This window comes from Perca fluviatilis, chromosome 17, assembly GCF_010015445.1.
Source record: "Perca fluviatilis chromosome 17, GENO_Pfluv_1.0, whole genome shotgun sequence".
NCBI classification, from domain to species: Eukaryota; Metazoa; Chordata; class Actinopteri; order Perciformes; family Percidae; genus Perca; species Perca fluviatilis.
This window is the reverse complement of record NC_053128.1, coordinates 16,957,042-16,969,436: the sequence shown is the minus strand read 5'-3', so window position 1 is coordinate 16,969,436 and position 12,395 is coordinate 16,957,042. Positions and strand designations below refer to the sequence as shown.

At 40.3% G+C, this 12,395-nt stretch overlaps 1 protein-coding gene across 4 annotated transcripts in view; it reads right to left on the bottom strand.

Annotated features, from left to right (window-relative positions):
• Positions 1-12,395, bottom strand: part of LOC120545445 (spermatid perinuclear RNA binding protein) — an 88,140-nt gene that overhangs the window by 23,078 nt on the left and 52,667 nt on the right. For all 4 annotated transcript variants that reach the window (XR_005636698.1, XM_039779764.1, XM_039779762.1 and 1 more), the window contains exons 4-5: positions 3,908-4,170; positions 3,038-3,206 (exon numbers count right to left, since the gene is read on the bottom strand). Coding sequence is in view for 3 of the 4 variants with exons in the window: in XM_039779764.1 (XP_039635698.1) it covers positions 3,038-3,206; positions 3,908-4,170 (432 nt within the window). In the remaining variant the exon portion in view is untranslated. The remainder of the gene's footprint in view (positions 1-3,037; positions 3,207-3,907; positions 4,171-12,395) is intronic.

Genomic DNA, 12,395 nt, shown 5'->3' with positions numbered 1-12,395 from the left:
TAACTGGATGGTCAGAGGCCAACGTCACAGCATGACTCAGTGCAGATGAAAAAGAAGCAAAATCAATCTGAGCTTGATGCTGCAACAACATCACCTTCATATCCTGAACTTAAGCAGCATTTTGAAATGTGAGAAGAATCTTTAACGTGCGTCCACACATCATAATGAACACAGATCTAAAAATGTCACATTTGTACCTACAACACCATGTAGCAACACTACAACATCCATCCTGAATTTACTCATGACAACATGCAAATTAATAAAGGGCACTGAATGACTGTGAGATGCATTAAAAAGAAATCATGAAAGCTGGTACAAGCCCTATCCTCCATACGAATTTTAGAGACAACGTAATGACCTTGTGTGTGTTTATGTGTCTCACCTCTATTGTTTCTCAGTATCACACATCCATTTGGGAAATTGCATATCTGTATGTAAACTATGCTTCACTCCGCCCCCATTCTGAAGGAATCAATTACTGCCGAATTTGCAGTGGTGGCACATGTGCCTACATAAAATTATTACAGTAATGGGATCAACCACGCCAATGTTCCTGCAACAACAACAAAACATTTTGCAACAACAACCTCAAGTACACACACATTAGCCCCACTGGCAAAAACAGGTACACACAGACTCACAAACGCATATAAAGTCATGACCGACTATAAGTATTGAATAAAGATTTTTGCATGTAAAGTTTGCATGTAGTTGTTTCTGCTGTACCTGTGTGTGTATTCATGTTGTTGGACAATAAATATATCATCCAGTCCCAGTATGGTGACTGGTCCTCACAAGGTTAATCACTTATGTTTGGATTAATACTTTTTTTTTTTTTTTTTTTGTAAACATACTTTATTAATCCCGTAAGGGAAATTACAATATGTGGCAGTAATGGTTAGGGTTAGAGTAGGGTGGATGTACTGGATGTACAGTGTTGGGATAAAGCCTAACATCGGCGTGTGATCTCCCTTCCCTTCTTCTATCTATGTTATCTTTTTTTGCGAGGGCATCGTCGCTGCATCTGGGGGCTTAGTGCCTCAGAGGACGGTTGTGATTTGTTTAAAGAAATAAAAAACATCCAGAGGTTTTTTTCCCCTATCCCAGAATAGATAAGCGATGTAACCAGACCATATTCCAGCGCTGATACAGCACTGTGGCGATCTGATGGGTCTGGCGATGTAAGGTCTGGCACAAGAGAGGATAATCTAGCCTATTCGCCACTCCCAACAATCGCGGGGACATTCCCAATTCAAGGCTGGTCTGAACCGATTATCTGCCAAATTACACAAAACTGCAACCAGCTAATGACGACAGTCCGCCGCCATGTTTTATTTCTGAAGTCACGTTTGATCACGCAAGTTTCTGTGAGATCCCAGTCCCAAGAATTGACACTCTGAAAATGTTTAGTATAAAGTGTGTGGTCCTCCATCTTGACTGGTGTTTGTGTTGTTACGATTAAAATATTAAAATCGGTAATATGTTGCTAATATTTCAGTTAAGATTTGAAAATCCTCTCCTGTGCACCAGGCATAAGCTTCCAGGACATTAATGTAAGTCATTACAATGTCCTCCTAAGTGACAAAAACAAGTGTGTGTGTGTGTGTGTATGTGTGTGTGTATGTGTTTTTTTTTGTGTGTGTGTGTGTGTGTGTGTGTGTGTGTGTTTCTAACACTGCTGCTCTGATGAGAAAATCTGAATCTCTGGTCACTGGGCCGAGACATGAGATTACCTCCCTGCCCAAACACACAGAAAACACACACATACTTCCTGTCGTTCTCTCTCTCACACCACTTAACTGCAAAAGAGAACGAGCAGAGAAGAGGCACAGGGGCAGAATTTATTCATTGAGTAATTTCTGCACTAGCCAGCCAGTTGGGGGAGTTTTTAGTCTTGCTTTGCCAGACCCTCCTCCAAAGCACACTGAAGGAGAGTCTGGCTACTCCACATAGCATTCGGGATGGGTGGAAAACTTGCTCTGGTTTAAAGACATTTCTTTAAACTAATCAGAATCGTCATGGGTGGTGCTAAACTCCGCACAGAGCCACTGCAAAATAGTTGGTTGAGAAAAAACTCAGATTGGACAGATAGTCTAGCTAGCTGTCTCAATTTACCCTGTAGAGATCTGAGGAGCAGTCAACAATAGTGCTCATGAATCCACCGAATTTAAAATTCCAACACAAAGAAAGCAGAAGGAAACGGAAAATACATGCATCCGGCAGAATTTCCTGCAGCACCGGAGCAATCCCGGAAGTGGAACGCAAAGGATATAGACTAGGGAGTTTTTAACACGTTAGTAGTCATGGCTAAATATTTTGCCTTTTAGAAAGATTTTTAGAGAATGCACAAACTCACCTGGCTGCCACAATATATATCGAACAAATTGCTTAAGGGATTTACACGGGGGATTCTAATCCCTAGGCGCTACATAAGGCCAGAAAAAGTGGAATACTATTTAATTCCTAGATCATTTTAACATTACAAGCAAACACGTTCAAGAATCACTGCACGTAAAAAAGATGAAAACTATGTCCTGCCTATTTGTGCCTGCATTTTGGTTGCACTCTGTGTCCTGTAGGGATCCGTGTGTTCAGTTTTTCTTTGCCATGACATGTTAATGAGGAAACATGACACTGAGCTTATGATGAAAAGCATTAATCACACATGACTCATGCATACTAAAACACCTCTCAACTTCTCACTTGACAACATTGCTGTCTCTTGCCTACTTATGCCAACACTCTCTTTACACTTACACATAAACTCATACACACGCACCTAGCAGTGTGAAACCCTCGTAAAATGCATAAGCTTATCCAAATAACTTAATTCTTGACATTGGAGAGGACTACGCAATAAAAATAGAACTTTTTCAGATTGCATTTGGCAGACTATGACTGAAGGTTTGATGCAAGGTTGTGTGTGTTAGCAATATGTTTGGGATCGAGTGTGTGAGAGAAAACAAAAGACAGAGACTTAGAAGCAGCATTATGTGCCTGTATGCATGCACCTGTGCTAGTCTGTGTCTCTAACCTCTATCTGTGTGGGTAAATTGTGACAGACAGTGTCCAGCAGTGTCTGTGTGGGTTTGTCTCTGCACATCAGCACCAGCTCCAGGTCCATGTCGCCTTTGATCAGGAGGCCTTTGGACACGTGGCCGATCCGCATCACTCCACACAGCACGCTACCACTGCTTGGCTCTCTGTTTTTAAGGGAAAATAAAGAACAAGTAACATTCGTGTCTCATGTGGTTATGAATACAAGGACACACACATTTCAATATACAGCTGAGAAAATTCAAACGTTAATACATCCAACAAAATACTGTCAAAGGAAAATTACTTTGTGATGTATAGAAAAAAAGATTAAGATTTAAAAAAAAAAAAAAAATCATCGTCAATCAAACTCAGTCCTAAAGAAGTTTCCAACATCCTTTGCCAAACATAACACCACTTCTTCAAAATAGCTGTATGATTAAAAGATAAAATTCCAAGCTGCCAGTTAAGATTGCAAAATAAAATCCGCCAAGGCAATTCAAGACCTTAAAGAGAAGTAGTAAACCCTTAATAAAAATGATTCATCAAGATAGCCGACCATGGAGAATGTGCCCAGAGATTGTCAAGTGGTTAAGTTAATTTCCTCTGGAGCCGCACATGCTCCTGCTGTTTATCTAACTCTCTGCCAGAAAACGAAAAAAGTGTATTTCCCAAAATGTCGAACCATTCCTCTAACATTTTTGGCAGATAAAACAAGCCGGAGGACGTCGCCTCCTATGTCATGTCAAGTTTATGGATTTTTTTATTATTATATTGAATAAATAATCAAAACCATTAATAAATAAATTAATAATAAAATAAAATAAAACATTAGTTTTGGCTCTGTTATTCATCACTACTACCCCACCTGTAGCTGTCACTGGAATCCTCAGTTTCACTGCTGGGCTCATCACCAGGATCGTCCTCCTCTGTGGTGTCTGCTGGTTGGCTGTCGACTTGGCTGTGGACGTCGCTGCTGCTCTGATCCAGCCAATCAGAGACGTGTTTGAGGGCGCACTCGACAGTGGACACCAACTTCTGGACGGCTTCCAGCTCTTGAGAGGAGGGGTAGATGGTGGAGTGTTTTGCCATGACGTGGCGGTCATCGTTACTAAAGGAACGGAAGGACCTCTGAAAGGCAAAGATGAACGAGAAGTTAGTTTTCAAATGTAGTACTTTCTGATTAAAATTGACTGGCAACACTAAAACACACAAACCTGTACACACAAACACACACAGCAAGGTCACCACCGGAGAGAGGTTTTTAACAAGGGATTGAACTTTAATCCATCAAATCGAGCTTTGGCCTCCCCGTTGAAGCCGGACTTCTCTCCACCACACACCCAAATGAAACAAACACACACACACATGTTCGCACAAATGCTTGCACCACAGCCGAACAGCAAGAAAAAAAATCAAGACAAACACACACTTACTGTCTCACCAAGCATGAGGTTAAATGGCGTTTTGTGTGTGTTGCTATCTGCAGACTGCACATGTATCTTTTTTATGGTAAAGAAATCAATTCGTAACTCAGTGACAGCTTCCATTTAATGGCACTGACCCTGACATGCACATGTTAACACAACTATCAGAAATTCATCTGACCACCATCCTCATATCCTCTCTACCTGTCCAGATTCAATCAGACATTCAGGCCCTGGGAATTTATGTCAGCACATTAGTTTTTTCTCATTTGCTCTCCTTACTCTCTGGGAGGGATAAGGAGGAAAAGACTGGAACGTGGAGATCAGGTGGGAGGCATCAGACGGGGTAGCACAGAAGAGAGTAAACAACAGAAAATACAAGGGGCATGCAATGGAAGCCAAGAGAGAAGAGAATAGAGGACAGCAGAGGAGGGCTGTGGAAACAGTACATAATCTTTAAAAAGAAAAAAAGGACATAAAATGGCTGAACTCAAAGATGAATGGAAAAGTAAAGAGATGAAGGAGAAGAGAAGATGCAACTGAGGCTTTTGTGATTTGCACTGTGCAATTAATACCACCCAGATGGGTCCCTGTGAATTTATATGAAAAAACACCTTATAAAATATATGTCTGCTGATTACATCTTTTAACGTGTCACAGCATTTCAGTGGGTGGCTTTAGTTATGTGAGAATTTGTAAACATCTGACCATTAGGTATTAACTAATGTAATTAAATGTAATGGAAAACTGATGCAACGGGGAACTTAAGTGGCAATGTAGAGAATGGATGATGGGATAACCATTTGCAAGCATAATTACATTGAGAGTGCATTATAATCTATTATCAAAGCACATTTGCAGCAATACACATAATGTAAATTCTCTGGGGCAACTGTATAATTAATAACAGAAATATACAGTGCTTGTCATATTAATTCCTCAGTGCTTGGATATATATATATTTATATATTAGGGGTGGTATGGTTCATGAAAAAACATCCGAACCGTTCGGTCCGCTTGTCTCGATTCGGTGCGTGTGTGTGCCGCACGGTTCGACGCATGTGCAATGTAGCCTCGTGCCCGTATGTGACCTCAGACAGTGTGTTTCCCCTTTCGCGCGAAAGTAGAGGTGTGGACAAGTTACCAACAAAACGTACAGCGAAAGATCGTGCAAAACATTTCAGACCGTCCTGCCAACCTGTATACATTTTAACATCAATGTACGCTGTAACGGTTTTTCACTCTAAAGTCGCTGAAGCGGCTGCAGTTTCAATCCTGTTGGGTCTCTGCAGCGGGCGGGGCTGCTCAGTTCCCCCCGCGACTGATGCGCGCACGCACACACACACACACACACACACACACACGGTGGATGCAGGAAAAAACGGAGATGAGACGTACAGGAGGACCTGACAGCTACGCTCGTTATTCTAAGTGCAATGATAAGTACTTTATCAAACCGTATGAATGCGTGTCCCAGCCCAGGCCAGGATAGGAAATTAACTAACAATGTAAACTGTTTTTATGTTTAACATATTCTGACTTATTCAAAAGACGGAACTTTAAGAGTTCCTCTCTTTTTCTTTTAAAGGATAACATTTTTGTAAGAGCTACACTGAGGTTGGCACTTTGATAAATGCAAGATATTTCAATTGATATTCTGTAATATTTCAATCTTCATGTGCTAAAAAGGCACATAAGTTCCTGTAGATGGCAATACACATTCTCCTTTTTTTGCCAAATAAATGAAAAGCTTGTTGAAATCATCAATGTCATAGTGCGATAACAATTAGAGGTTATCGCACTATGTTGGGGAGCCTGAGGTACATAACCCAGTTCAACATGAGGAGGCTGCTCTCAACAAGCTGCTTATCTCCAAGACCCACATTTCCCTTTATTCACTACACACACTACTCAAAGAGAAACACACACCAGGCATGCTAACTGACAACACACACACACACACACACACACACACACACACACACACACACACACACACACACACACACACACACACACACACACACACACACAGAGGAGATATGACCTTTTCGTATAGTGTAGCTTGAGCACTACTATCAATCGACTTGAAATCCAAGGATCAACTGCGTGTGCGCACACACACACACACACACACACACACACACACACACACACACACACACACAGACACAGACACACACTTCATCCTATTCCTAATTGAACTGGTGGCATTCTCTTTCACCAGAGTCAGTGAGATAAAGCTATTAAGGGAATGTAGGACAAGCACGGCACAATAACTGCAGCCTCGCAGCGTGTGTAGCTCAGTATGTAGAGTGTGGCACAAATATTCGGAAGGGTTAGACTCTACATTCCCGCTGGGACTCAATTGTGATTCTCCAACACTTTGGCACTGGAGAGACATGGAGTGAATTTAGATACCTTGAAAGAATATGCCATTATTAAAAATCTTCATCATCATGTCTTATTTGTTTTTTATCACCATGACATGCACGACTTCATTTGACATTTTCAGGCAATCAATACTTTTAAATGTGATTTCAATAAATATTCATTAGTGTTATGAGGCATGTGTAAAAACATATTAAGGGCCCTATTTTAACGATCTAAGCGCACTGCGTGAAATGCATGGAGCAGGTGCGTTTAGGGTGTGTCCAAATCCACTTTTGCTAGTTTGACGGCGGAAAAAAAGGGTCCGTGCGCCGGCCGCATGGTTCAAAAGGATTGCACTTAGTGTCTTCATTAATTCATAGGTGTGTTTTGGGCATAACATGCAATAAACCAATCAGAGTGTCAGCTCCCATTCCCTTTAAAAGCCAGGCGCGTTTGTACCTTGGCGCATTGCTATTATGATGGCGGATTTGCACCGTAATATTTTTATTTGTAATATTTTGCATGTTTGTGTGCTGCTGTGTTTCCCTGTGTGTGTGTGTGTGTAACAAGCATAGTGTGCGCATGCTGTGCATAAGCCTAGGCACATTTTACTAATTCGCTGTTAAAATAACAATGAAATGCTGCGCTATTGACTTTAGAGGTTACAGGTTTTTGTTGGTCAATGGCGCGATCACTTCCCGCTGCCTCAACATAGCAATACGCCAAGAATTACTAGCAAAGACACTTGCGTCGGGTTTTGCACTGCGCTGCACAAGGTGCAAGATAGGGCCCTAAGGCTATATTTACATTGCTACGTTTTGGTTTAAAAATGAATATGTTTTGCTATGTTTAAACCTTGCATTCACACTGCTCTGTCGTTTCAGAGCCCCTAAACCGGAGAAATTTGAAAACACTTCTGACCCCGTTTTGATTTGGAATCTCCAGGGTTGTCTTGCATTCTCAACGGCCGCAAACGGAGACCTTTGTGATTTGGGTCATGACGTCTCTGAGACTAAGCTACTAACATTACCATGGCAACTAACAGCAATGGGCAGAGTATACATGCTGCCTCCTGTTTATGCCCAGTATACAAGAATGTTGATGTGATATGCGCTTTGGGCATGTTAGTTTAAACAGAGATTAGTTCTTCTACTGGAGCTAAAAACACGTGTGCACGGAGATAACTTTTGGCTCAAGACTCTGCTTAAAAAACAAAACGTAGCAATGTAAATGTAGCCTAAGCCTCCTTCACAACATAGGCAACAGGACAAAAGAAATACAGTCAATACAGCTTTAAATTGCACTGGCGCAGAGCAACAATCAGTTGATCAACAGAAAATTTACCTACAACAATTTTGATTGATTAATACATAACTGAAATATGAATATTTTCTGCTTATGTGTTTTATATCATTTGAAATGTGTAATCTTTGGATTTTGCACTTAAATGTGTTGATGCATTCTTCACCAATTTGTGACAAACTGAAAATGTAATAGTCGGATTAATAGTGAAAATAATTGTTACAGAACATTGGGAATCACTGCACTGTTTCTTTATTGAGCTATGAACTATATTTTCACTGTTTCCAACTGATGTTTTACCTCTTCTCTTTGTAGAGAACATGGTATATTTTGAAAAGTATTGTACAAAAAAGGTGATAACAGTGTAACTGTGAGTGAGTGAGTGTGTGTGTGTGTGTGTACTTTCATGCATGCGTACAATCCTATGTGTATCTTTATTACTTGTGTGCCTTCTCAGAGCAGTGTTTAACAGACCAACAGTTGCAGATTTTATGAGCCGTTGCAAATGCTTCAGCAGCCATAAACCACATTGCGAAGAGAGTGTCCATGTATCCTGTGTGTGTGTGTGTGTGTGTGTGTGTGTGTGTGTGTGTGTGTGTCAGTACTACTTGACCATGGGGGAGTTGTTGCCCAGACGCTCTGATCACCATGTAAATCAGAGCAGTTAAGGAGGACTCACTTACAGGAATCAACCGTCTAGGCCAGCGTGTGCCCAGATAATGTTGCAGACATTTAGACAAGTGACACAATAAGTAAGCTACTGTAGCCAAGATAAGAAGCGATGAAGGATTTCACATTTCACATTTCACATTAATTTGAAAGGTTGACAGAAAATATTAAGTTATTTGTTAAAACAAAATGCCTTACCCTGTGTTTTTTATAAAGTTTTTCAATTTTAATGAAAAAAACAAAAACAGCAAAACATCTCAGAGAAAAAACTGACTTCACAACCTGATTGCAAAAACGCACACTCAATCTGTTAAAGACAACACCATGGTTGTCCTTGAATCCACCCTGACCGGCACATAACCCAGAGGTCAATCGTGCAATATGTTCTTCTGTCCAACTGAGCATGTGTTAGAGAGTGAGCATAAATCATCTCTGTCCAGATGCTTGTAACAACCCACCAGTGTCACTCACTAACAAAATTAGACTGTGTCCAATTTCAGCACATTGACCTAAAGCTGATCCTTGGAAGTAACATTTTTAGTTCAGGTGTCTTCTAGGGCCAACGTTAATGCTGCTATCTCTCCAAATTCAATATATCATGCTCAAATTAAGTTTGGACATTATAGTCTATTGGCTGTAGAAAATTAAACACAGCAACAACTCCACAACAAGGTGTGCAGGGGAAAGACACATAAGCAATTCAGGTGACCAGACAAATTGTAAACAACCCAACAGTTTAGCCATATTATCTAAACCACTTTGTGTGGAGCTAAAACTGAAAGGGATTGCACATAAAATGTCATAAATACTTTTCTAAACTGGCTAATCTGTGGTTTAAAACCTACCTGATCGTCTGGCTGCTCATGTTCCCCAAATATCAGCAATATTACAGTATCAGTGAACAATGGCAAAACATAAATAACACATCACCAGAAAATTAAGCATAATTACTTTCTGGTTGAAACATGAAACATTTACTCCACTATATATATATATATATATATATATATATATATATATATATATATATATATATATATATATATAAACATTGATGAAACTTTTATATATATATATATATATATATAAAAGTTTCATTAATGTTTTGATTATGGGAATATGTAGTAATGCTGTATATCATTATTAAGTAATTAAAACGTGTAAGATAAACATTATTTTAGCTCACTGTGGAGTGAAAACCTGGACACAGATCGACATTTTTGCATGCAGTGTACAAACCAGGTCAGAGTTATTGCATAAATTCCACATCTATCTCCAAAACAAATTATTTCACTAAAGCTCAGACATCCAAAAACAACTGATAACTTTCTGAAGAGCCACATATGAATAATCCACAACCTGTAAAATCGTATGAGGGAAGCAAAAATCGGTTGCCTGTGATTCTTCCCCTCTAGGAATCAGAAACAAACATGCATCCCAGCTGTCTGTAAGCCACCAGCATGTATGCCATTGTTGCATAGTGCTTTTAAACCACACACTTACCAATTACACTCCATTTCATGCTCCAGTGAGGCCGGATGGCTGGCATGTTACATAACCACATTACACAGCATTTACAACTCACTGTGTACTAAACTAATGTGCGCACACACCAACACAAGAAAAACCTTGAACATATCATGGCAAAAATCCAACATTGGTCACTAAACATGAAGATTATGAATGAAGTATGCACATAAAACCCATACAATCCATACTGTCTATAGAAAAAAACCCGAGCCGAATTGGTGCTAGCAACGTGGAGCTAATACAGCTAATGCCCAGAGCTCCCACTCAGCTAAAACGGTAGTTATCGGGGCATAAGATAAAGAGTGTCTTTGTGCCTCTTAACAGACACAAAATGCAATTAAAATGTATGTGCAACATGTACAGGGTCCTTACATGACAACAAGATACGTTTAGCAACTTAGCCATTGTTTAAATTCACCTACCCTCTTAGCTGCTAGCTGCCGTCTGGGATGAGTGAGCGTGTTTTGCCAGGTTCCGGTAATAATCATCACGCAGCAGTTCTGTGTGTATTTGTAGCATATATATCCATTTTGTGTGTGAAGCCAGGAGGGCGAGCAGGAAGCAGAAGCAGGGACGCCGGCCGGGCCTGCTAGCCCGACTAAGGAAACCACAAGGATCGACACTGACAAGACTTCTACTCACCAACGCCAGATGGATCACACACAAAATGGATATATATGCTACAAATAGCTGTATTAGCTCTGTGTTGCTAGCACAGATTTGGCTCGTTTTTTTTTTCTATAGACAGTACTCCCATAGGTACAACGATCAAGATTAACGTAAAAATTGCCTGGAGTTCTCCTTTAATGCCCTGCAGTCAAAGCATTTTCAGTTCAAGGTGTTGTGGTTAAACACGCACACTGTCAGTAGCGGCTACTTTACTTAGAAGCAGCAGAATCCAATGACTCTGCCTGTCTCTTTCAGTCTCTTCCTGGCTCATCTTGTCTCTCTGTGGCCATCTGCTATAAATTACACAACCCAATGCCAAGGACAAGACTCACTCGCACAATATCAGCTGTGATTGGAGTCTCTATACCTGTGACGGGTTTTTTTCTCCAACAATCAACCATACTGAAACATTGTACTGTGTGTGTGTGTGTGTGTGTATGTGTGTGTGCTCAGGCCATGCGCCTAAGGAGTTTATGTGCTCTTATTTTTAATAAGTCTGTGCCTAAAGTGCATGCAGTGCTTGGATAACAGCACACACTACGAGGTATTGTGAGGAGAGACTGAAAGATGAGGGAGAGAAGAGGATGACAGAGAGGTGGAGCAAGCCTCCGAAAGTAAACAAAGGACCAAAGCTGAGAGATCGACAGATGGAGAAGCAGGGAGATAAAGACAAACTGGATTTTAATATTTTTAGCCGGCCACAGAAACAAACATTTGTTTGTACTGAAGTTGACAACACAGACCAAAACATCCTCATAGTAAAACTACACTAAAACCCAGAAAAACAAATCACCACCCAATAATAGCACGCAAAACTATTTCAGAAGTGGTAAATGTCACACCTCTTGATCCTAACATGAAACATAAACATAAAGTAATTTTGAAGGAGAAAATAACAATATATATATACACACACACACACACAAATTAAAAAAAAGCCCAGTGCCGTCTCTGTAACATCCAACAGCCTCTGGGAGATTGCATTAAAAATTCATCCTGTGATTTATCTGCACTCTGCTTGGCAAGCCGGCCCGACACACTCCGCTATACTGTTTTATTGTGCTCTCTTTTTTTTTTTTTTTTTTTTTTCTTTCAAATAACTACATATGTGCAGTCACACACACATACATAAAAGTATATGAAAAATCGTCTAGCAGTAAAACAACAAACAGGCTGTTCATGTCATGCCAGACCTCTCAAATGTCCTGATAAACATTTGATAAACATGGATACATGGAAAACTAGAAAAAAAACATATACACCCTTTGACTCCTTTAATGTGTCGGCATGGTTTTAAAGGTTTATAGTCCGCCTATAAAATATTATGACCGGACCGCTAAAAGCAGATGAGGCGACATTACATTGTTTCTGGCCACACTATTACAG